Here is a 27,661-nt window from a genome sequence, read left to right as displayed (position 1 = left end):
GAAATAGATGTTTTTCTGGAACTCTCTTGCTTTTTCGATGATCCAGCAGATGTTGGCAATTTGATCTCTGGTTCCTCTGCCTTTTCTAAAACCAGCTTGAACATAAGGAAGTTCATGGTTCACGTATTGCTGAAGCCTGGCTTGGAGAATTTTGAGCATTACTTTACTAGCATGTGAGATTAGCGCAATTGTGCGGTAGTTTGAGCATTTTTTTTTTGCACTGCCTTTCTTTGGAATTGGAATGAAAACTGACCTTTTCCAGTCTTGTAGCCACTGCTGAGTTTTCCAAACTTGCTGGCACATTGAGTGCAGCACTTTCCGGCTCCTCCGCCCATGGGATTCTCCAGGCAAGGATACTGGAGTGGGTTGCCATTTCCTTCTCCAGGGGATCTTCCCAACCCAGAGATCGAACCCAGGTCTTCCGCATTGTAGGCAGATGCTTTAACCTCTGAGCCACCAGAATATCAAGGAAGATTAGATACCTATTGTTCTCCAATTCTTCCCCAAAATTGAAGAACAGGGAATACATGCTAACTCATTTTACAAAGCCAGTATTATCCTGATACCAAAACCAGACACAGACAGCAACTAAAAAAGGAAATTACAAGCCAGTATCTCTGATGAACACAGATGCCAAAATCCTCAATAGAATATTAACAGATAAAATACAACAATGCAGTAAAATGATCATACACTATAATGAGATGAAATTTACTCAGGAATGCAAAGTGGTTCAATATCTATATACTAGTGTGATACACTACACGAAAAAAAATGAAGGCTAAAAACATGATGATCATCTCAGTAGATACAGGAAAAGTGTCTGGCAAAATTCAACATCCATTTATGATAAAAATCCTCAATAACATGGGTATAAAATGAATGAGCTTCAAGATAGTAAAAGCCATACAATGATAAACCACAGCTAACATCACCCTCAATGGTGAAAAACTGAGAGCTATTCCTTTAAAATCAGAAAAAGGACAAGGATGTCCACTCTTGCCACTCTTACTCAACGTAATGTAGTAAGTCAGTCAGAGAAATTAGGCAAGAAAAAGAAAAAAAGCATCCAAATTCTAAAGGAATAGTAAAACTCACTATTTGTAGATGACATGATTTTATATATAGGAAATCTCAAAGACTCCACCAAAAAAAACTGAGATAACAAATACAGTAAAGTTGCAGGGCACAAGATCAATATATAAAAATCTGTCTTATTTCTATATGCTAACAATGAGAAGGAGAAATTAAGAAAACAATACCATTTACAATCATGACAGAATAAAATACAAAGAAATTTAACAAAGAAAGTGAAAGACCTACACACTGAAAACTAAGACACTGTTTAATGAAACTGAAACATCACAAATAAATGGAGAGATATTTCATGTCCATGGATTTGAAGAATTAATATAACTAAAATGTCTATACACCTAAAGTAATCTGCAGACCTAATACAAGTCCTATCAAAATATCAATGGCATTTTTCACAAAGTTAGAATAAATAATTCTAAATTGCGTGGAAATACAAGAAATTCTGAATAAGCAAAGAAATTCTGAGAAAAAAGAATATAGCTGGAGCTATCACACTCCCTGTTTTCCAAGTATATTACAAAGTTATCATAATCTAAATAGCATGGTATTGGCAGGAAAACAGATAAACAGTCTATAGAACAGAACTGAGAGCCCAGAAATAACCCAGGCATATATGGATAACTAATTTACAACAAAGTAGCAAACAGCATACAATGGAAAAAGATAATCTCTTCAATAAATAGTGTTGGGAAAACTAGAGAGCTACATGCCAAAAAAAAAAAAAAAAAAAAGGACTGAGACCACTATCTCACACCATATACAGAGATCAACTCAAAATGAATTAAAGAATTGAAAGGAAGACCTGAAATAATAAAACTAGAAGAAAGCACAGGCAGTATGCTCTTTGACATCATTCTCAGTAATATATTTCAAGATATGCCTCCTCAGGCAAGAGAAACAAAAGCAAAAATAAACAAATGGAACTACATCAAACTAAAAAAGCACAGCACAGGGAATAATCAACAAAACAAAAAGACAAGTGAATAGGAAGATATTTCCAAATCATATATCAAATAAGGTGTTAATATCTAAAATATATAAAGAACTCATACAATTCAAAAACAACTTGATTAAAATATGAGCAGAGGAACTGAATAAACATTTTTTCCAAAGAAGACAAACAGGTGGCCAACATGATTTTCAACATCATGAATTAATGGGGAAATACAAATCAAAAACCACAAGAAGATATCACCTCATGCAGGTTAGATGGTTAGACTGACCATTATCATTAGGCAAGAAATGACAAATGTTTGCAAGGATATGGAGAAAAGTGGTGGTGGGGATGTAAACTGGTGTAACCACTATGGAAAACAGTATGGAAATTCCTCAAAAAAACTAAGAATACAACTACCATATGATCAAGATATCCCATTCTTAAGTATATATCCAAAGAATAGAAAAAGCACTCATTCAAAAATGCATGCACTCTGTTCACTGCAGCATTCTTTACAGTAGACAAGATATGGAAACAAGTGCTCATCAACAGACAGGTGGATAAAGAAGACATGGCATGTGCATACAGGTGGATACATACATATATACAGATACACAATGGAGTACCACTCAGCCTTAAAAAATGATGGAACCTGGGAATTCTCTGGCAGCCCAGTGGTTAGGACAATGAGCTCTCACTGCTGCAGACCCAAGTTCAATCCCTGGTCAGATAACTGAAATCCCACAAGCTGCAGGGTATAGCCAAAATAAGAGATGAAATGTGTTATACCATGTGTGATACCATGGATGGGCCTTGAGGGTATTCTGCATAGTGAAATAAGTCAGGCAGAAAGACAAATGCTATATGATTTCACTCATAATTGTAATTTTTAAAACAAATGCCAGAAATAAATTCACAACTACAGTCAATCTTCAACAAAGAAGGCAAGAATATACAATGGAGAAAAGACAGTCTCTTCAGTAAGTGGTGTCAGGAAAGCTTGAAAGCCACATATAAATCAGCGAAGTTAGAGCACTTCATACATATGCAAAAATAAGCTCAAAATGGCTTAAAAGTTTATATAAATATAAGATTTGACATCATTAAACTTCTAGACGAGAACACACACAGAACATTCTCTAAGTTGCAGCAATGCTTTCTTAGATCAGCTTCTCAAGGCAATTTTAAAAAAAGCAAAAACAAGCAAATGAGACCTGATATAACTTTTAATCCTTTGCACAGCAAAGGAAACTATAAAAAATAATAATAATAAGGTAACCAGAATGGGAAAAAAAATTTGCAAACACTGTGACTAACAAAGGATTAATTTCTAAAATAAACAAACAGTTCACACAATCAATAACATAAAAAAAATGAAAAAATGGGCAGAACACCTAAATAGATATTTCTCCAAAGAAGATACAAAGATGACCAACAGGCCCATGAAAAGATGCTCAACATGGCTAATTATTAGAGAAATGCAAATCAAAATTACAATGAGGTATCCCCTTATATCTATCAGAATGGCCATCAACATAAAGTCTACAAATAATAAATCCTGGAGAGTGGAGAAAAGGGAATCCTCTTACACCATTGGTTAGAATGTAAATTGGTGCAGCCACTATGAAAAACAATATGGAGATACCTTAAAACACTAGAGTTGCCATAAAATCCAGCAATCCTAACTCTGGGCATATATCTGAAGAAAACTCTAATTAAAAAAGATACATGCAGCCTAGTGCTCACAGCAGCACTATTTACAAACAGCCAAGGCACTGAAACAACCTGCATGTCCACTGCCAGATGAATGGACAAATATGTGGCACAGATACAAAAAAGAGTATTACTCAACCACAAAAATCATGCAATGATGCCATCTGCAACAACACCAATGGGCCTGGAGGTTATCATACCAAGTGAAGCAAGTCAGACAGAAAGACAAATGTCACAGGATACCACATACACATGCAATCTAAAATACGACACAAATGAGCTTATAAAACATAAACAGACTCACAGACACAGAAAACAAAACTTACTGTCACCAAAGGCAAAAGGGGGAGGAAGAGGAGTAAATCTGGAGTTTGAGATTCGCAGATAAACAGTAATGTATATAAAATAAACAACAAGCTCCTACTGCATAGAATAGGGAACTATATTCAACATCCAGTAATAAACCATAATAAAAAAGAAAAAATAAATTCTCAGACAAAACAACGCAAATACACACACATGGAGACAGAGAACAGAGCAGTGGTTGCCACAGTGAAGGGCAGGGCAAGCAGAGAGTGAGACAGGCAAAGGGGGTCAACCTGAAAACTGTGCCTACTACACCTGCATCTGCTCTCAAATGTGAATTAGTAGGTTAATGACCTCATTGGCATTGCTCAATAATACTTTATAAGCGTGTCTGTGAGATCTTTGGGATCGGGATATTAGTTACAGAATGAGGCAATGCTGATAACTCAACAGAAGTCTCAGTCTAAGACAGACTCTCACGACAGTGGAGCTCACAAACCAAGCTGAAACTGCAGTCGTGACAGCATGTGGGTTTAGGGACACAAGGCACCAGTTACTTTCTATTCTCTCTACTGGCCAGGACATACAGGCTACAACTCTTACAACAGGACTCGGATGTCATTTTAATTACTCCATTTAGAGATGGAAAGCTCTATCAGTGAGGTTAGGGAGTCTGCTGGTAACTGGTAGAAGAACCCATTGAATTCAGATTTTTTCTCACTCAAATACTCTCTAATCTATCGGAAGCTAATCTGCTCAACTCCTGCAGTAGTAATGAATAAACATAAGAAATAAATAATTTGTTAGTCTATAAGCTGAACTGCATATTCGAATCAAGTGCAATCACTAGATTATTTCTAGGGACACGTGACCTGAGTTATTTACCAAATTACACATGAGAAAAAATGAAATACTTTTACATTGAAACCTCATCATATGTTCTCTATAAGAAAAAAAAAAAAAAAAAACCAGCCTAGTTAAAGGCATTTTTACCAAACGGCATGCATACAGTCTTGTCTTACACAGAATGAAGCCTTAGGTAAGCGTGCCACGGGGGTGAGGTATGCGTGTGAAGGCGGGGGAATACACAGGGAAGGGTTGCCTACCAGAATGCACTGGGCTGAGGTAATGGCCCTTCACTCAGCATCCTCCTGATGCCTAAACAGTCTCTCAAGGAGATGACAGGTATAATTTCTCCAGAAACCTTGTTCTCCACCTCCCTTATGCATTTGAATTAACTCTGTGAGCGAGAGTTGGCTAAGGCTACAGTAATAGCTCTTGCTTCAAGCACAGCAATTAAGAGTGCCTGCTTCCTCTCCTCCCACATCTGTGCTAAGAGGGGAGTGAATACACTCGAATTATTTTCTGGATATACAGTAATTGCTCAGAAATGACAACTCACCAGTTTGTAGAGTATGCTGTGCTTTTTTAGGTGAGGAATACCCAGGCTAACCTAAACGTTCAGTTGAGACAGTCATCTGCTGTGTCACAAGAAAGGAAAAAGACAGTTTGGCTTGAGTTAGTCAGAGCAGTCATCCAAAAATCAGTGCCCTGGTGAGGCAGTTAGACAGTGACCTACCAGTGTGCTACGCTTCAGGGACCTCAAAGTACTCCCCACCCCACCTCCAACTCCCTCGGCCTCTACAAGCACCTGCCCATCAACCTTCATACTTCATTCCTCTGAATTTCTTAAAATATAAAACCCATCAGGATGAGGGACAATTCTATAGAAACAATATAAATCATAACTGCTAAATATTTAATTTTGTATGGCCCTTCACACATTTTCTTCACACATTTGACTATGTCAAAGCCTTTGACTGTGTAGATCACAATAAACTGTGGAAAATTTTTCAAGAGATGGGAATACCAGACCACCAGACCTGCCTCTTGAGAAATCTGTATGCAGGTCAGGAAGCAATACTTAGAAATGGACATGGAACAACAGACTGGTTCCAAATAGGAAAAGGAGTATGTCAAGGCTGTATATTGTCACCCTGCTTATTTAACTTCTATGCAGAGTACATCATGAGAAATGCTGGGCTGGAAGAAGTGCAAGCTGGAATCAAGATTGCCAGGAGAAATATCAATAACCTCAGATATGCATATGACACCACCCTTATGGCAGAAAGTGAAGAACTAAAGAGCCTCTTGATGAAAGTGAAAGAGGAAAGTGAAAAAGTCAGCTTAAAGCTCAACATTCAGAAAACGAAGATCATGGCATCTGGTCTCATTCAGTTCAGTTCAGTTCAGTCGCTCAGTCATGTCTGACTCTATGTGACCCCCATGAATCACAGCACGTCAGGCCTCCCTGTCCATCACCAACTCCCGGAGTTCACTCAGACTAACGTCCATTGAGTCAGTGATGCCATCCAGTCATCTCATCCTCAGTTGTCCCCTTCTCCTCCTGCCCCCAATCCCTCCCAGCATCAGAGTCTTTTCCAATGAGTCAACTCTTCACATGAGATGGCAAAAGTACTGGAGTTTCAGCTTTAGCATTATTCCTTCCAAAGAAATCCCAGGGTTGATCTCCTTCAGAATAGACTGGTTGGATCTCCTTGCAGTCCAAGGGACTCTCAAGAGTCTTCTCCAACACCACAGTTCAAAAGCATCAATTCTTCGGTGCTCAGCTTTCTTCATAGTCCAACTCTCACATCCATACATGACCACTGGAAAAACCATAGCCTTGACTAGATGGACCTTTGTTGGCAAAGTAATGTCTCTGCTTTTCAATATGCTATCTAGGTTGATCATAACTTCTCTTCCAAGGAGTAAGCGTCTTTTAATTTCATGGCTGCAACCACCATCTGCGGTGATTTTGGAGTCCAAAAAATAAAGTCTGACACTGTTTCCACTGTTTCCCCATCTATTTCCCACGAAGTGATGGGACCATTACTTCATGGCAAATAGATGGGTAAAGGGGAAACAGCAGAAATAGTGGCTGAATTTATCACTTCATGGGAAACAGATGGGGAAGCAGTGGAAACAGTGTCAGACTTTATTTTTGGGGGCTCCAAAATCATTGCAGATGGTGATTGCAGCCATGAAATTAAAAGACACTTACTCCTTGGAAGGAAAGTTATGACCAATCTAGACACCATAATAAAAAGCAAGAGACATTATTTTGCTGACAAAGGTCTGTCTAGTCAAGGCTATGGTTTTTCTAGTGGTCAGGTATGGATGTGAGAGTTGGCCTATAAAGAAAGCTGAGTGCCAAAGAATTGATGCTTTTGAACTGTGGTGGTGCTGGAGAAGACTCTTGAGGGTCCCTTGGATTGCAAGGAGATCCAACCAGTGCATCCTAAAGGAAATCAGTCCTGAATATTCATTGGAAGGACTGATGTTGTAGCTGAAATTCCAATACTTTGGCCACCTGATGCGAAGAGCTGACTCATTGGAAAAGACCCTAATGCTGGGAAGGATTGAGGGCAGGAGCAGAAGGGGATGACAGAGGATGAGATGGTTGGATGGCATCACTGACACAATGGACATGGGTTTGGGCAGACTCCAGGAGTTGGTGATGGACAGGGAGGCCTGGCGTGCTGCAGTCCATGGGGTCGCAAACAGTCGGACACAACAGAGCAACTGAACCGACCTCACTCATTTCAAAATTCTCTGAAATTCAGTGATCAATCTCAAAGCCTTGGCAGGGCTTGGCAGGAGTTGTTGCATTTATACAAGCCAGGAACCAGGGGAGGAAGAGATGGGAACTTCCTCTGGCTTTCCGTGGGCTGAGCCAGGCCTGTCTTAGAGATATCACACGCGTGTGTGACCAATGGTCTCTAAGTATTCAATTCATATTTCTACGGTAACACAGTTATGCTCATTATTTTTCACTGAAAGATGATTAAAGAACACCATTATAAGGTTTGCTTTAAAAATTATACTTTAAAGTCCACTTATGATTTATTTTTGTTTTTTAACACAGATATTCTGCAATAGAACCAACAGCTGTCCCATGGGGGATCATATCCCCATCATTTAGTAATTTCCCTTCTTCCTACATTACTGAGTACATGACCCCAGCAAGGGCAGCAGCTCCTCGTACAGGGCTCCACGCAGTCTGCCTGGGTCATGGCAGTGCCTGAGTCGGTGCCAGGCTGCCACAGCCACTCCACAAGCCCGAAGGAAAGAAAGGCCAGTGGCATCTGCTCTCTGGCTCTGACTCCACTGGGGCCCATGGGCATCCCTGACCAGGAGCAGCTGGGGGACTGTCTTCCCCCAGGAAGGCATGTCCTCACCCATGTCATCAGCTTCCTCTCACACTAGATGCTCCTCGATCCACATTTAGAAGAAGTTCTCATTAAACTCAGAAAATAAGCTTTAGGAAAGCCTGAAAAAGAAATCCAGATGTGCAAACACCTGAAGAAGAGGGACAAAAATAAATCCCTCTGGCTATAGACACAGCCAAGAGGAGAATTTTCAAATGTTCTGCCTGAATGAAATGAGCCTGTGGGTCATCTCTATCCATTGTGCATGTCTTCATTGTGTTGATTCATCTTTCAAAGGCAATTCTATTTTTCCCAACACTGACTGCATTTTGCATAGACTGACAGATTATGGACAGGGAGGGAATTTGTATTCTATATGTGGAGACATTAACTGGCAACACTGCCTCGGTCAGGCTCTCCTGCCCCACTCTGTCACGCCCTCATACCTTAGGTCTTGTAAACAATGACACTGCTGACCTTAGTAGCACTGTGCCTGTGTGCCCACTTGGCCATGGGCCACTTTTGTCCGCCTTAGTATTTAAGTAGTCTTTGGAGACTCCTGGCTGCTGCTGCCCAGAGAGAATGAACATGTCTGCAGTCCCTACAGCTCCTTGAGTCTTCTTCCAGCTTCCTCGGTTGCACCTTATCCACCCTGGGTTCAGCGACCAGTGTGAGCGGCAAGACACTGTAATAATCTATTTTCAGGAGAGTGCCTCAAATTTCTTGAAACCCTGAAGGGGGAAAGTTTTACTCAGATCATTAAACCTTCTTTTTCACAACTGTCTTATTAAAAGGTTTATCCTCCTCCAGCCTTATTGAGCCCACATGACAAGATTTGTTGGCAAGATAAATGACACCCTGCATAGCCCTGAACTAGCAAAGGACACAGCTGAAGTCTTACTTAGAGTGATGGATAGTTAAAGATGTGGAACTAAAACAGACACATCCATAATTTAGAGAAGTGAGGAAAGACAATAGTTGGGAAAACAGTATTTTTAAAACACAAGGATCACAATTTGTATTATGAAAACTATTGTATTTGTATTATGAAAACTAATTACAGTAACGTGGACATGTTACTTCTATGTAACATAAATGAGCCTCTGTGATTCTATTTACTTTTGAGCCATTTATTTTTCCTGATTTTATATCTTTGCTGATGCAGTTGGACTACGTATGATGGGAGATGGCAAAATAAACCAACGCATCTAAAGTTAGGAATTAGGAACTGTGTCCTAGGGAACAGTTCTCAGCTGCAGACTTGTGAAAAGCACACAAAAATGTTACCGAAAGTGTTTCACAGTTATACCACATTACACCATCCTCAGGACAGTCCTTTAAAATTTAATAATCACGTGTAAAAGATGAAAAATTGATGCTAAGAGAAATCAAAGGAGAAAACACTTGGTCCAGCCTGGCAGGGAGGTGAGGGGGTGTAGGCCATGGATGAAAACATGAAGGCTGGAAGGGAGGCAGGAATGTGCCCCACACAGGAAACAGGAGAGCAGGCAAGGGGATCACAGGCTGGAGCGAGAACACAGATGAAGAAGACGGGAGGCTAGGTATTACACATCAAAGTGGAGGCAAGGGCCAGAGAGAGGCTTACCTCTGTCATCTGAAGGTGCTTAGACTTTATCCTACAAACAAGTGGCGTTTTCAAGGAGCTTAAGCCAGGGAGAGCCTTAACAGGCCTGCTTTACTCCAAAGTGGGAACAACATTACCAATCCTAGATGCTACCTGAGAACCCTTCTTCTCCCCCTCCCACTCAGAAGAACCTGAGTGAAGGCAGTGTCAGGGCAGTTCCCCACCTGTCCACAGGCCAGGGCTACGTGAAGAGTGGATGCCCAGAAAATTGTAGGCTGGCTGTCTGAGGGCAGCAGGACTGATAAGGAAGGGGAGCAAATAAACTGGTAATCACAACAAACAACTGATAAATCCATGCACAAAGCTGCACAGATTAAACTGACTACACCTTGATAAGGAGACACAATGGCTACAGCAAATAAAATATTCTACATGTGAATAAAAATAGTATGAAGAGAAAATAAATTTATATATTTGCAGTAAATTATCCCTTAAAGCCCTTCTAAACCATGAATTAAAATGGTGTCTAATTTGGTTTCTTTTAGATACTGAAGAGTTACAGAGGAATTGTGTCCCTGGGCAGTTACTGAGTATCAGCAAGTTGCTGGATTCTGCCATTCAGAGGTTATCTAGCATTTACGTGAGACAGGAAGAGGAGTCCTAAGGAACCCAGAGATCCTCAGGTCACTCTGCTGCCCCAGGGCCATTACAGCATGCATGGTGAACTTTCAAGCCATGAAACCAAAGAAGAGCATCTGCTACACAGTTTTATATTTAGTTGTTTTTTAAATCTTTTTCATGCAAAAACCACAGAGCTCTTCCCATATATGAAGATGACTTCCAAGGACCAAGTGACATGAGGCTTTAGAAGAGCTGCCTTCTAAAAAAGAAATATCCGTTCTTTTCATTATGCTGTTTCATTTGGAAAATTCATGATTCCTTATGTAATAAAGGAAAAATGAAATCTTTTAATTGAGATTTCTGCTTGCTTGCTGCACATGACAGAGTCTTAGTATATTCCCTTCAAAGTATTGTCATATGAGTGTGTAATGGGGAATCCAATTTTGAATGGGCTTGCCTTGCATTTTCTATAAATACAGCAGTGATATAACTACAGTCAGAGAGATGTGGGTTGGATGCCAAACTCACCCACTTTCTACCCATGTCCAACTTTCCCTCTCAGATGATGAATGTGGTAATGAATAATAACACCATGTATGGAAGGCCCTTTGCTAAGTTCTAGCACAAGATAAGCAAAGGACCAATTGGACTAAACTTACCCGGAAGGGCAAATGGTGAGTCTTATTTATCTTTGTGCTAAGGTCAAGCACAGTTTGAAAATTAATGAGGAAATTAGTAACATTTTCTCGGTCTTCCCTTTCCATATAAATGCATAATTGCTGTACACTTTCCATACTGGGTAGGCCTTTTATGTAATTATGATGGGAAAATTGTGGTCACAACTGAATTTATGAACCCAAGCAATAGTAATCTGAGGTACTGCTCACTAAATAAATACCTTAAAACAAGAAGGAAGTTTAAGAGAATTTTGTTCCCCTGCTTCATCATATGGAAAAGGCAACTGAGACACAGGAAGGTAGTATCACAGCTTCCGGACTGCGCAGGACATGCATCTCCAAGACCCCTGCACATTACAACATCTGGATTTTGAAATTCTATGCTTACTGAGTGGGACTGGCGTAATTCTACGTCCTGATACAGATAAACTGGAGAGGAAGCCTAAAATCTGGAAAAACACAGGGACAGCAGCTAGGGTAGTATGAGGGCTGGCAAGCTGCAGGGCTCTAAGTAAAACTGAGCTCCAAGGAGAAGAGGGAAACAGGCCACAGTCCAGCTGCACTCTACGAAAAACGTACGCAACAACCTCAGCGTTCGGACCATCACCATCAGCAGGCATGCATCTCTCTCCTGGCCAAGAACACTGTTCTTGTCTTGGTCTTTTTTAATCTATCAATTGTTAAATCAAAAAAAAAATGATAGAAAAACTAGACAGAAAATTGGCAAAGATATAAAACTCAACAAAACCATTAAACAACAAGATTCAATTTCTCCAGTAACAGAAGAATACAAATTCTTTACAAGCACCCATGGAACAGTCACACACACAAAAAAATAACATATCCCAGGTCATAAATTAAATAGCAACAAACTGTAAAAATTTTTGAACTTATAAAGAGCATGTTCTGTAACCACAATGGAATTAAGCTAAAAATTAGTGATAGATAACAGAAAAACTTCTAGACATTTGGAAATAAAAAATATACTTCTAAATAGTACATGAACTAAAGGGGAAAAAAATCTCAGGGGTAGTCAAAAATACATTGAACTGAATGAAAATGAAAACACAAACATCAAAATCTGTGAGATACAGCTAAAATAGTACAGAGCAGGCAACTTAGAACACTAAATGCTTACATCAGAAGTCTCAAGTTGAGACTCTAAATGCTACCTCAAAGAAGAAGAGCAAAATAAATCCAAGAAAGAAGAAAGTAAAAATAATAAAGATTAAAAGTAAAATGTAATAAAACTGAAAATAGAAAAATAATGAAACAAAAGTTGGTTCTTCAAAAAGGTCAGTGGAACCCACCTCCAGCAAGATGACAAAGAAAAAAATGACAACACAAATTACCAGTGCCAGGAATGAAGCAAGGAACATTATTGTTGGCCCCACTGATATTAAAAGGATTATAAAGGATTAGCAAATAGAACACAGCAACATATAAAAAGAGTTTTTTTTTAATATTTATTCTTAAACATCTTAACTAGGTGGGGTTTATCCTAGGGATGCAAGGCTGGTTCAATATCTGAAAACCAACCAATGTAATTCACCATACAGCAGGACCCCTACATATAAACGTTCAAATTGCAAACTTTCAAAAATGCAAGTGTGTGTTCCATCAACATTAGGCATATGTGAAGTTGCAGCTTGCCCTCTGTCTTCTGTTGCTAACGATCTTTCAGTTCTACGGTCTCCCCGCTTCTCACACTCCTCCAGTCAGTAATGTTTTCTTGCCTGTTCACTTGATGTCACACCCTGTATGCCACCTGTTATACTGAACTATTGTGCTTTTCAAGGTACTGTACTGTAAGATTAAAGTTATTTTATTTGTGTGTGTTTGTTTGTTTTTTATGTATTGTGTGAAAAGTATTATAAATCTATTGCAGTATAGCACTATATAGCCAATTGTGTTAGTTGGGAACCTAGGCTAACACTGCTGTACTTATGAACAAACTGGGCTTACGAACACACTCTCGGAATGAAACTTGTTCATAGGTACGGGACTTGCTGTATTAGCTGCCTTAAAAAAAAAAAGCACATTGAATATCAATTAATGCAGAAAATGTATTTGGCAAAGTTCAACACCCATTCCTGATTTTTAAAAAAATTATTTCAGAAAATTAGAAATAGAAGGAACTTTCTCAACTTAGTGAAGAATATACATAAAATATATCTAGCTAACATCACACTTAATAGTGAAGACTGAATACTTTTCCTCTAATATCTGGAACAAAGCAAGATATCCACTCACACTACCACTATTCCTGTAGCATTGGAAGTGCTAGCCAGTGAAATAAGGCAAGAAGACCAGTAATAACAGGCATGCAGATTGGAAAGCAAGAAATAGGTCTCATTTGCAGATGATATGATGATGTACACAGAAATTCTCAAGGAACCTATCAAAAAAACTTTCCTAACATTAGTAAGTGAGTTTGGCAAGTCAGAGGACACAACATTAACTTATATAAGGTAACCATATTGCTGTATACTAGCAATGAACACAGGGAAAAATAAATTTTAAAATACAGTGTTATTTACAAGCACTCCAACACTGTGAAACAGCTAGGTGAAAATCTAACAAAATATTTTTAGAACTTGTATACTAAAAACTGCAAAACATTGAATGTAAGAAAATAAACAAGATCTAAATAAATGGAAAGATATACCATGTTTATGGATTAAAATACTCAGCGCAATAAAGATGTCAGTTCTTCCCAAACTGATATAAAGGCTTAACATGAGATTTTTTTTTCACTTATAGATAAGATAGCTCTAAAATTAATATAGAAAATATGTACTAAAATAATTTTTAAAAATAAAGTGACTGAATTAATTTCACCCAATTCCAAGACTTATCATACATAGCTGCAATACTCAAGACTGTAGGTTGACACAACGATAGACACACAGATAAATGGAAGAAATTAGAGAAACCAGAAACAGCCCACAGAAGTTGAGCCAACTGACTTCTGATAAATGTGCAAACATAAGTCAAAGAGGAAGGATAGGATATTATCACTTTTTCAACAAGTGATAATAAAGTAACTAGAGTTTCATAAGCAAAAGGAAAAGAAACAAACTTAGCTATAAACCTCACACATTGATTTTCTATAACAGTTAATTCAAAGCTGAAAATGAATTAAATGTAAAACATATATTAAAACTTTTAGAAGAAAATAGGAAAAAAATCTTTAGGAGTTAGGGATTTATGAAGAGCTCTTAGACATTACTCTAAAAGTATACATTCCCACTGTTGGCAGGAATGTAAACTGATGTAGCTACTATGGAGAACAGTATGGAAACTCCTTCAAAAACTAGGATTAAAATTACCATATGACCCAAAAATCCAACTACGTGGTATGTACCCTGAGAAAACCATAACTGAAAAAGATATATACATATCCCCATGTTCATTGCAGCACTATTTGTGACAGCCTAGAGTATGGGATGGGGTGGGAGGTGGGAGGGGGCTTCAAGGGGGAGAGCACATATGTACACCTATGGCTGATTCATGCTGATGTACGGCAGAGACCAACACAATATTGTAAAGCAATCACCCTCCAATTAAAAGTAAACCAAAAAAATGCTTGCCACACACAAAAAAAGTATATTCCATAAAAAGTAAAAAGAAAATCAATAAATTGGACTTCTTCAATATTAAAAACTTTTCTTCTTTGAAAGACCCTACTAAAAGGATGGGGGGAAAAAAGCCATACAAAGAGGGAAAAAAATCTGAACACTTCATCTGGCAAAGGAATCATATCTAGACTGTAGGAAGAACACTTAATAAGGCAGGAGAAAAAAATAAATAAAGCAAAATACTCCAACTTTTAATGCAGCAACTAATATGAGGAAACATTTTGATGAAGAAGATATACTATTGGTAAATAAGTGCATAAAGAGAATTCAATAGCACTAACAATCAGGAAAATGTAAATCAAGACAACAAGGCAATATCAAACTATTGGACATACACACAGTAGAGTAGCTAAAACAAAAACCTGTGACAGTACCACCTGCTGGTGAAGATACAGAGAAACTAGATCTCTCACACCTTGACAGTGGGATAGAAAATGGTACATAAACTTTGGAAAAGAGTTTGACAGCTTCTCCCTGGTGGCTCAGACGGTAAATCGTCTGCCTGCAGTGCGGGAGACCTGGGTTCAACTCCTGAGTCAGGAAGATCCCCTGGAGAAGGAAACGGCAATCCACTCCAGTAATCTTGCCTGGAAAATCCCATGGACAGAGGAGCGTGACAGGCTACAGTCCATGGGGTCACATAGAGTTGGACACGACTGAGCGACTTCACTCACTCACTCACTCACTTAAAAAATAAACCAATATTTATCACAGGACCTGGCAATCACATTCCTGGGCATTTATCCCAGAGAATAAAATCTTACATCCACACAGATACCAGGAATAGAAGCAACATACCTCAACATAATAAAAGCTATACATGACAAACCCACAGCAAATATTATCCTCAGTGGTGAAAAACTGAAAGTATTTCCCCTAAAGTCAGGAACAAGACAAGGGTGCCCACTCTCACCACTACTATTCAACATAGTTTTGGAAGTTTTGGAAACAGCAATCAGAGCAAAAAAAGAAGTAAAAGGAGTCCAGATTGGAAAAGAAGAAATAAAACTCTGTTTGCAGATGACTAGATCCTCTACATACAAAATCCTAAACACTCCACCAGAAAATTACTAGAGCTAATCAATGAATATAGTAAAGTTGCAGGATATAAACTTAACGCACAGAAATCCCTTGCATTCCTATACACTAACAATGAGAAAACGGAAAGAGAAATTAAGGAAACAATTCCATTCACCATTGCAATGAAAAGAATAAAATACTTAGGAATATATCTACCTAGAGAAATAAAAGACCTATATGAAAGAAATCAGAGAGGATGCAAATAGATGGAGAAATACATCATGTTCATAGATTGGAAAAAATCAATACAGTGAAAATGAGTATACTACCCAAAGCAATCTATAGATTCCATGCAATCCCTATCAACCTACCAACGGTATTTTTTACTGAACTAGAACAAATAATTTCACAATTTGTATGGAAATACAAAAAACCTAGAATAGCCAAACCAATCTTGAGAAAAAAGAATGGAACTGGAGGAATCAACCTGCCTGACTTCAGGCTATACTACAAAGCTACAGTCATCAAGACAGTATGGTACTGGGACAAAGACAGATATATATATCAATAGAACAAAATAGAAAGCCCAGAGATAATTCCACACACTTATGGACACCTTATCTTTGACAAAGGAGGCAAGAATATACAATGGAGAAAAGACAATCTCTTTAACAAGTGGTGCTGGGAAAACTGGTCAACGACTTATAAAAGAATGAAATGAGAACACTTTCTAACATCATCAGTTCAGTTCAGTTCAGTGACTCAGTCATGTCCGACTCTTTATGACCCTATTAACTGCAGCACGGCAGGCCTCCCTGTCCATCACAAACTCCTGGAGTCTACCCAAACTCATGTCCATTGAGTAGGTGATGCCATCGACCATCTCATCCTCTGTTGTCCCCTTCTCCTCCTGCCCTCAATCTTTCCCAGCATCAGGGTCTTTTCAAATGAGTTGGATCTTCGCATCAGGTGGCCACAGTATTGGAGTTTCAGCTTTAACATCAGTCCTACCAATGAACACCCAGGACTGATCTCCTTTAGGATGCACTGGTTGGATCTCCTTGCAGTCCAGGGGACTCTCAAGAGTCTTCTCCAACACCATAGTTCAAAAGCATCAATTCTTTGGTGCTCAGCTTTCTTCACAGTCCAACTCTCACATCCATACATGACTACAGAAAAAACCATAGCTTTGACTAGATGGACCTTAGTCGGCAAAGTAATGTCTCTGCTTTTCAATATGGTATCTAGGTTGATCATAACTTTCCTTGCAAGGAGTAACGTCTTTTAATTTCATGGCTGCAATCACCATCTGCAGTGATTTTGGAGCCCCCAAAAATAAACTCTGACACTGTTTCCACTATTTCCCCATCTATTTCCCATGAAGTGATGGGACCAGATGTCATGATCTTTGTTTTCTGAATGTTGAGCTTTAAGCCAACTTTTTCTCTCTCGTCTTTCACTTTCATCAAGAAGCTCTTTAGTTCTTCTTCACTTTCTGCCATAAGAGTGGTATCATCTGCATATCTGAGGTTATTGATATTTCTCCCGGCAATCTTGATTCCAGCTTGTGCTTCCTCCAGCCCAGTGTTTCTCATGATGTACTATGCATAGAAGTTAAATAAGTAGGGTAACAATATACAGCCTTGATGTACTCCTTTTCCGATTTGGAACCAGTCTGTTGTTCCATGTCCAGTTCTAACTGTTGCTTCCTGACCTGCATACAAATTTCTCAAGAGGCAGGTCTGGTGGTCTGGTATTCCCATCTCTTGAAGAATTTTCCAGTTTATTGTGATCCACACAGTCAAAGGCTTTGGCACAGTCAATAAGGCAGAAATAGAAACTCAAAATGGATTAAACATCTAAATATAAGACCAGAAACTATTAAACTCCTAGAGGAAAACATAGGCAAATCACTCTCTGACATAAATCACAGCAGGATGTGTGACCTACCTCCCAGAGTAATGGAAATAAAAGCAAACATAAACAAATGGTACGTAATTAAACTTAAAAGCTTTTGCACAACAAAGGAAATTATAAGCAAGGTGAAAAGACTGCCTTCAGAATGGAAGAAAATAATAGCAAATGAAGCAACTGACAAAGAATTAATCTCAAAATATACAAGCAACTCCTGCAGCTCAATTCCAGAAAAATAAACAACCCAATCAAAAAATGGGCCAAAGAACTAAACAGACATTTCTCCAAAGAAGACATACAGATGGCTAACAAACACATGAAAAGACACTCAACATCACTCATTATCAGAGAAATGCAAAGCAAAACCACAATGAGGTACCATTTCACACCAGTCAGAATGGCTGTGATCCAAAAGTCTACAAACAATAAATGCTGGAGAGGGTGTGGAGAAAAGGGAACCCTCTTACACTGTTGGTGGGAATGCAAACTAGTACAGCCACTATGGAGAACACTGTGGAGATTTCTTCAAAAACTGCAAATAGAACTGCCTTATGACCCAGCAATCCCACTGCTGGGCATACACACGGAGGAAACCAGAATCGAAAGAGACACATGTACCCCAGTGTTCATCGCAGCACTGTTTATAACAGCCAGGACATGGAAGCAACCTAGAGGTCCATCAGCAGAAGAGTGGATAAGAAAGCTGTGGTACATATACACAATGGAATATTACTCAGCTATTAAAAAGAATGCATTTGAATCAGTTCCAATGAGGTGGATGAAATTAGAGACTATTATACAGAGTGAAATAAGCCAGAAAGAAAAATACCAATACAGTATACTAACACATATATATTGAATTTAGAAAGATGGTAACGATAACCCTATATGTGAGACAGTAAAAGAGACACAGATGTATAGAACAGTCTTTTGGACTCTGTGGGAGAAGGTGAGGGTGGGATGATTTGAGAGAATAGCATCGAAACATGCATATTATCATATGTGAAATAGATCGCCAGTCCAGTTTCAATGCATGAGACAGGGTGCTCAGGGCTGGTGCACTGGGATGACCCTGAGGGATGGGATGGGGAGGGAGGTGGGAGGGTGGTTCAGGATAAGGAACACATGTACACTCATGGCTGATTAGTGTAATGTATGGCAAAACCACTACAATATTGTAAAGTAATTAGCCTCCAAATAAAATAAATAAAAAATAAACAGTAAAGCTTCTGAATCATAAGAAAATATTTTCATGTTATCAGTACAGATAATATTTCAAAAAATGATCATTATGTTAAACTATATTAAAATTCATAGAGTTTATATTTCAAAATATACATTAGAAGTGAAAAAGTAATATATAGATTGGGGAAAAAACCCTGTATGCTTACTAACGCACACAGTCATTTTATTTGTAATAGACAAAAACTGGGAATAACCAATATGTTCCTCAATAAACATTAAACAAACTATGGTCCGTCCATAGCATGGAAGATTACTTAGCAATAAGTAAAACAAACTACTGATACATGCAACAACTTGAATGGATCCCAAAATCACTTTGCTGAGGAAAGAAAAGCCAACCCCAAAAAGTCAGGTACTAAACGACTGCACATAGGCCCCATTCTCAAAATGACAAAATCATAGAAATAAGGACTAAATTACTGGTTAACAGGTTGGAAAGTTTGGAGGCGCGAAACAGATGAGACTCTAAAGCAATAGCAGGAAGGGAAACTTCATGGTGATGAAACCGTTCTGCATCTCAATTACAGTATCATTACACAGACCCACATGTGACAAGACAATGTGGAGCCATGTACACACACTCTGCCAATGTCAACTCTTAGTTCAGCACCCATAAATTGCGTGACTCTGCACTACCTTTGCCACTCCCTGAAAATTCATAATTACTTAAAATTAAAACTTTAAAAATATATCACACTATGTTTCCTACTAAAATAGCAAACATCACTCACTTCCAATATCTGGCCTCAGCTTCTTATCATATTCTCTTAGCAACTTGTTGAGAATAAGAGTCACATCTGTGTCTTGGGATTTCGGAGACAAGACCCACTTTTGGTTTGATGATGAATCTTCATATTCATCTTCTTCCACCTTCCTGGTCCTGTAATTTCAGCACAAAGTGTGACATGTAAGTTGTAGCAATGATTCCAGTAATTGTCTTAAGCTTTGGCCCACCCAAGCACCACTGAAATAGGTAGAAAATCCCCAGTACATTCAGTCCATTCAAAAAATTACCTCTAAAATCTTAAAAGTAAAACAAAACACACAAAAAGGAATCCAATAAGAAGAATGCCAGTGCTATTAACATAACATGATCCTTTCATTAAATGTCATAAAAAATTCCAAGTCCATGTTAAATCATAGACATCATAATAAGTAATCCAATACATGAAGGCCAACAAGCAGAGAGTCAGCCTTCCTTATATCAACCCTGAGATCTTCTGAAGGTCAAGGCAAAAACAACTGGCAGCTTCCACTTCTCATTGCCAAGACCTCACTTTAGCTTAAGGTGAACAGCTTCTGCAGAATGCACTCTGAAAATAGTTGAGTCTGACTCTGTGCTTCTCATGGAGCACCTTTGGTCTAGGCAGACACAGGGACATAAGGAGGTGATATCCTCAGCCAGCACCCATGTGGGGTGCCAAGGAAGAGATATTGGTTGGTAAATACTCTCTGGTGATTTCACATACCTCCTACCACACAAACTGATTCACCTCGTACAGAGTAGGCTTGCTGTTATTGTTCAGTCACTCAGTTGTGTCTGACTCTTTGTGACCCCGTGGACTGCAGCCCACCAGGCTCCCCTGTCCTTCACCATCTCCCAAAGCTTACTCAAACTCATGCCATCCAACCATCTCATCCTCTGTCATCCTCTTCTCCTCCTGCCTTAAATCTTTCCCAGCATCGAGGTCTTTTCTAATGAGTCAACTCTTCACATCAGGTGGCCAAAGTACTGGAGCTTCAACTTCAGCATCATATTCAGGATTGATTTCCTTTAGGATGGACTGGTTGGATCTCCTTGCAGTCCAAGGGAATCTCAAGAGTCTTCTCTAACACCACAGTTCAAAAGCATCAATTCATTGGCACTCAGCCTTCTTCATGGTCCAATTCTCACATCTATACATGACTACTGGGAAAACCATGGCTTTGACTATATGGACCTTTGTTGGCAAAGGAATGTCTCTGCTTTTTTAATATGCTGTCTAGGTTGGTCACAGCTTTTCTTCCAAGGAGCAAGTCTCTTTCAATTTCATGGCTGCAGTCATCACCTGTGGTGACTTCGGGGCCCAGGAAAATAAAGTCTCTCACTGTTTCCATTCTCTCCTCATCTATTTGCCATGGAGTGATGCCATGATCTTCGTCTTTTTGAATGTTGAGTTTTAAGCCAGCTTTTTCACTCTCCTCTTTAGTCTTCATCAAGAGCTCTTTAGTTCCTTTTCTCTTTCTGCCATAAGGGTGGTGTCATATGCACATCTGAGGCTATTGATATTTCTCCTGGCAATCTTGATTCCAGCTTATGCTTCATCCAGCCCAGCGTTTCTCATGATGTACTCTGCATAGAAGTTAAATAAGTAGGTTGACAATATACAGCCTTGATGTATTCCTTTCTCAATTTTCAACCAGTCCAGAGTTCCATGTCCTTTTCTTACTGTTGCTTCTTGACCTACATACAGGTTTCTCAGGAGGCAAGTAAGGTAGTCTGGTATTACAAAAATTAAAATCTTTCTAACATGTCTTTAGCATTTGGCCCTTTAATAGATGAATCCAAATGAATGCTGAGCATCAGAATCTATCCCAAGAAGGGCTGAGCCTGACAGCCACCTCTCCCGGGTGTACTTGAATGGAAAGGCCTCAAAATGACAAGGTAGTTTCTTTAGTGAATGAGGCCATCTCAGCAGCACAGCAATTTGGGCCTGGAAAGAGGAGAGTCTCCTCTGCAAAGCAGCACTTCCAGGAGGCCTGCCATTTACCAATGCAAAAAAGCCTGTCACACACACACACACACACAAAAAAAAAAAAAAACAAGAAAACTTCTTCCTTCATGGCTTGTCAGTATGTGCACCATAAAGACATATCTTCCTTCATAAAAGACAACAAAATCGAAAACAGAAAATTGCATTGAGGTTTATTTGTCCTGATTAAGTATAAGCTCGTTTCTGTTTAGCTTTCCAGATGGGACCCAAAAAGGCAACAACCTCACAAGGCAGTTGGCTTCTGGGACATAAATTTTTATGTTAATTTTTGTCATTGTTCACTCACTCAGTCATGTCCAACTATCTGTGACCCCATGGACTGCACCACACCAGGCTTCCCTGTCCTTCACTGTCTCCTGGAGTTTGTTCAAACTCATGTCCATTGAGCTGATGATTCCATCCAACTACCTCATCCACTGTTGCCCCCTTCTCCTGCCCACAATCTTTCCCAACATCGGGGTCTTTTCCAAAGAATTGGCTCTTCTCATTAGATGGCCAAAGTCTCCAATGAACATTCGGGGTTGATTTCCTTTAGGATTGACTGGTTTGAGCTCCTTGCTGGCCATGGGACTCTCAAGAGTCTTATCCACCACAATTCAAAAGCATCAATTCTTCAGCTCTCAGCCTTCTTTATAGTTCAGCTCTCCAATCCATACATGACTACTTGAGAAACCATATTTTTGACTATACAAACCTTCGTCAGCAAAGTGACATCTCTGGTTTTTAATATGCTGTATAGGTTGTTCATAGCTTTTATTCCAAGAAGCAAGCATCTTTTAATTTCATGGCTGCAGTCACTGTCTGCAGTGATTCTGGAGACCAAGAAAATAAAATTTGTCACTGTTTCCTTTTCTCCCCATCTATTTGCCATGAAATGATGGGACTGGATTCCATGATCCTTGTTTTTTGCACATTGATTTTTAAGCCAGCTTTTACATTCTCTGCTTTCACCTTCATCAAAAGGCTCTTTAGTTCCTTTTCACTTTCTGCCATTTGGGTGGTATCATCTACATATCTGAATTTACTGATATTTCTCCCAGCAATCTTGATACCAGCTTGAGATTCATCCAGCTTGGCATTTCACATGATGAAATCTGCTTATTGGAGAAGGAAATGGCAACCCACTCCAGTATTCTTGCCTGGAGAATTCTATGGGCAGAGGAGCCTGATGGGCTGCAGTCCAAGGGGTCACAAAGAGTGGGACACGACTGAGAAACTCACACACACACACACACACACACACACTGTATATAAGTTAAATAAGCAGGGTGACAATGTACAGCCTTGAGTGTACTCTTTTCCCAGTTTTGACCAGTCCGCTTTTCCATATCCGGTTCTGACTATTGCTTCTTGACCTGCATACAGGTTTCTCAGGGGACAAGTAAGGTGGTATGGTATTCCCATCACTTTAAGAATTTTCCATAGTTTGTTGTGATCCACAGTCAGAAGGCTTTAGCATAGTCAATGAAGCAGATGTTTTTCTGGAATTCTCTTGCTTTTTTTATGATCCAACAGATGTTCACAATTTGATCTCTGCTTCCTCTGCCTTTTCTAAATTCAGCTTGTGTATTTGTTCTCGGTTCTTGTACTGTTGAAGCCTAGCTTGACGGATTTTGAACATTACCTTGCTAGCATGTGAAATGAGTACAATTGTGCAGTAGTTTGAACATTATTTGGTATTGCCCTTCTTTGGGATTGGAATGAAAACTGACCTTTTCCAGTCCTGTGGCCACTGTTAAGTTTTCCAAATTTGTTGGCATATTGAGCAGCACTTTAACAATATCACCTTTTAGGATTTGAAATAGTTTAGCTGGAATTCCATCACCTCCACTAGCTTTGTTCATAGTAATATTTCCTAAGGCCCTCTTGACTTTACATTCCAGGATGTCTGGATGTAAATTTTTAGTATAGTCTAAATTATCTGTAGGTTTCCCTGGTAGCTTAGTGGTAAAGAACCTTCCTTCTTATGCAGAAGACACGGGTTGGATCCCTGGGTTGAGAAGATCCCCTGGAGATGGAAATGGCAACTCATTCCAGTATTCTTGCCTGGGGAATCCCATGCACAGAACAGCCTGGCGGACTACAGTCCATGGGGTTGCAAAAGGTAAGGTAAGGTAAGGTGAAGTCGCTCAGTCGTGTCCGACTCTTTGCGACCCCGTGGACTGTAACCTACTAGGCTTCTCCATTCATGGGATTCTCCAGGCAAGAATACTGGAGTGGATTGCCATTTCCTTCTCCAGGGGATCTTCCTGACCCAGGGATTGAAACCGGGTCTCCCACATTGGAGGCAGATGCTTTAACCTCTGAGCCACGAGGGAAGCCCAAGTTGGACACAACTTAGCAACTAAACAACAACAACATAACATAATATTATAACATAACTATAATATATAACATCTGTAAAATCTTATGTATATGTCATATGGTACGTACATGAGTCTTTTAATGAGTGTTAACCAGCTTTAACATATATCAGAGCAGTATCAGCCTAGTTCTGTATGAATATATACACAAACATGAAGTTCTCATAATAGTACATGGCATATATCTTGAAGATTGAATTCATTTAACTTTTCCCTTGGCTGAGATCCCCTGGAGAAGGAAATGACAACCCATGCCAGTACTCTTGCCTGGAAAAATCACGCAGAGGAGCCTGGTAGGTTAAAGTTCATGTGGTCACAAAGAGTTGGACACAACTCAGTGACTAAATGATAACAACAATATTAAACTATAATTCTATTTCTTGACAGAAAGCTTAGAATAAATATATATTCCACAGAACTATAAATTGCCATGGATTTTTTGCCCTGAATATTCACCATCAATAGGAACTTAAAAAACTTGGGACTGATATTCAAGAAGTGATATGCTTCATTTAATTACTGGTAAGACTTTTTACTTTTATAAATAACATTATCAAATCTAAAATGTTACAGAATAATATTTTATTTATCAAGAATATTAATTTTATCATCTTTAAAAGAAGCGGGTTGAAGAAGGACATGGATTGCTGGGAGCCAACCACCGCCCACAGGCCTGGCAGCTCAGTCCACAGCAAAGGCACTCGGGACTCTGTGGGCAGAGGGACGGCTCACCTGGGCAGGATCACATGCAGCACCCTCAGGACTCCTTCCAACTCGCCCACAGTGCAGCCCTCTGCTCCTCTGGAGTCTCTCTGTCTTTCCCCTCCTGCCCTCCCTCAGAGACAGCTTACTAGTACAGACCGGACCATGCTTTCCACGCTCTGCATCTTCTCTTGCCCCAACACTCATATGTACACAGAAGCACACTAACTCTTCATCAGTTCTCTGTATGCACAGCATTAGTTTCTGAAAAATACTTTGAGCTACTTCAATAACAGGTATTATAATGTGACTAATTCTCCCTCTAGCGGTGAAGTGGTGATGGGTGTTTTCCTGAAATTGCGTAAGATTCCTGGTTCAGGGTAGGTGAAGGGGAAGACAAAGAAAAGGACAACAGCAACATCTTTTCAGCACCTTCCCCTTCAGAAGGTGGAATGGGGCACCTGCAGTTCTGTGGCTGGGTTGTGGGGAGAGCAGGTAGGCACAGGCTGAGATGCTCTGGGCCATCACTGGGCTCCTCCCAACCCTGAAGCCTCATCAGTTTGTGCAGGACTTCAGAAAAGGAAATCAAAGCTTCTCAGCACTAGGGGCAGACCACCAGCCCTACAGAAAAGCTTCCCTTTGTAGAGAACCCAGTCTCATCTCAAGGACTCATCAGAATATGAATAAAACAAAAATGTTCTGTTTTTCTAAATTCCAAGTCAGTTATATATAATATTAACGAATGTTCTGTTATCAGGATTGTTGGATCCTAAATGCCATCATTAGCTTTTTCTTAAAAACAAATTAGCGATAAACTTACAGATCAGCCCTCAGATGGTATTTTCATGTCTTACACCTTCTCTTCAACTGCAAGGGCAGAGACAAAGCTGGATGTATCCGTAAACATAAAAAGGAGCTCCTAAACTTCAGACACTTAGGCATTCACTTAAGGTGTCACTAAGCCCCAGGTGTGACTTAGTGTTTTTAATGTAGAATAAGTTCTCCTAAGGGTGTCAGAACGGGGTGCATTGCTCTCCACAGAGCTGCCAACCTATCACCACACAGCACAACTGTCAGAACCTTCTCTGGGGCTTTTAAACACCAGGAAGGCAGGCCAGAGCACAAATGAGAACTCTCTCAGAATTAATAACAGTTTTGAACAGTGAGGACTTCCCTGGTGGCTCAGACGGTAAAGAATCTGCCTGCAATGCGGGAGACACATGTTCGATCCGTGGGTCAGAGAGATCCCCTGGAGAAGGGAATGGCAACCCACTCCAGTATTCTTGCCTAGAGAATTCCATAGAGAAGAGGAGCCTGGTGGGCTTCAGTCCAAGGGGTCACAAAGAGTCAGACACGACTGAGTGACTAACACTTGAAAGGTGATGCTGGTCACTGGATTACTTCACATGTCTGTAACCCATTCAAAGAGCAAAGATACTTTCAAAGAAGAGACATATAGCAATAACATTAGTTTAAAACTTGGATTATTTTTAACTGATATGCAACTTCTATTACCAAGGCCATGGAATCAACCCAGACAAAGAATATATTAAAGTTGTCACATCTGCTTTGGCAAAATGGAAGAATGAGAATACCCAAAGACTGTATGTGTCTTTAGGAACCCCTAGACACCTGAGTGCTTCATGTCATACACCCAGGTATCGTCCTACTAAGCACATAAAGTAATGAGAACAATAAGCAGATTTCCTTCTAACATGTTAAGTATCTGTAGATCCAAACAGTTGATTTTCTAACCCTCAACTGCAGGTCACTTCATCCAGTCAGTAGCAGTAGGAAATTCAATTAGACATAACCTCAGGTTGAGATATGACCTGGGACATCTACATTACGCCTGGTGTTGTTTGTTTCTAAACAGAGATACATCCAAGCAGGGTCAGCCTCAGATGGCACACTTCCATTTCCTTCCCAGCTCGTTCCTTAGACAGGAAGCAACTTCAGTTGAAGGACCAAGGAGTGTGCTGCCTGGCTGAGAGAGTTTCCAGTGAGTCTGCCTTCCCCAGCACATACAATCCACCTTTCTTACTTTCAACTCTTTGCAAAGACCAGTGGTTTGTGGCAGGGAGGAACAGGACTCTCTTCCTCACAGTCTGTCAAAGGGAGGAAGGGAGAACTATGACCCTTCCAATTCACATCTTGTAGGATTTGTTAATGTGCCTTCCTAGTTCCTCAGGGGGCTTCCCTCAGTGGCTCAGTGGTGACAAACCCTCCTGCCAATGAAAGAGCTGCAGGTTCAATCCTTGGTTCTGGGAGATCCCGTGGAGAAGGAAATGGCAACCCACTTTAATACACCTGCCTAGGAAACCCCATGGACAGACAGAGCCCAGTGGGCTACAGTCCATGGAGTCACTAAAGTCAGGCACGACTGAACAAGTTCCTCAGTACTCCACGAATATGAATGAACAGGCAAGACCTCCCAGCACTGCACGCTGACACCTGCAGAGCTTATGACCCACAGGAAGGCTCTCAAGCTCCCCGACCTAGGAAACGAAGAGGGTATCAACTGTTTGGGGAGTCGAGGTGCTTGGAGATTCTTGGGGTCCTGAGGGGAGCAGAAGGAAGGGAGCTGCTCTAATTTTTAAAGCACAGGGCAGTCTCTAGGCTCTTGACCAGAGATCAAATCCGAGACAGAATTAAAGGAACCAAACCCAGAATATCCATTTATATTTACAGAAACAGGGTTTAACCCTTCTGGTCCCACTGTCCTTACATCCTCATGAGCCATCTTCATCTCCTCCGGAATTGCTTTTAAGCTCCCATCAGCTGGTTGGTGTGCTGGGAGGAAGGGTAAGGGTGTCTATGGTAAGGTAATTTCCCACAGGTATTAGGTAGAAACCTCATTATCAACTTCAGAATGCTT

At 39.9% G+C, this 27,661-nt stretch overlaps 1 protein-coding gene across 1 annotated transcript in view; it reads right to left on the bottom strand.

Moving 5' to 3' along the window:
* GABRG3 (gamma-aminobutyric acid type A receptor subunit gamma3) overlaps positions 1-27,661 on the bottom strand; it is an 827,629-nt gene that overhangs the window by 798,698 nt on the left and 1,270 nt on the right. The window contains exon 2 of the mRNA XM_069559185.1: positions 19,697-19,845. Within this exon, the coding sequence (XP_069415286.1) occupies positions 19,697-19,845 (149 nt within the window). The remainder of the gene's footprint in view (positions 1-19,696; positions 19,846-27,661) is intronic.

The sequence above is a fragment of the Ovis canadensis genome, chromosome 18, assembly GCF_042477335.2.
Source record: "Ovis canadensis isolate MfBH-ARS-UI-01 breed Bighorn chromosome 18, ARS-UI_OviCan_v2, whole genome shotgun sequence".
In the NCBI taxonomy this organism is placed as follows: Eukaryota; Metazoa; Chordata; class Mammalia; order Artiodactyla; family Bovidae; genus Ovis; species Ovis canadensis.
The sequence above is the reverse complement of the archived record's forward strand: the minus strand, read 5'-3'. Positions and strand labels throughout refer to the sequence as shown.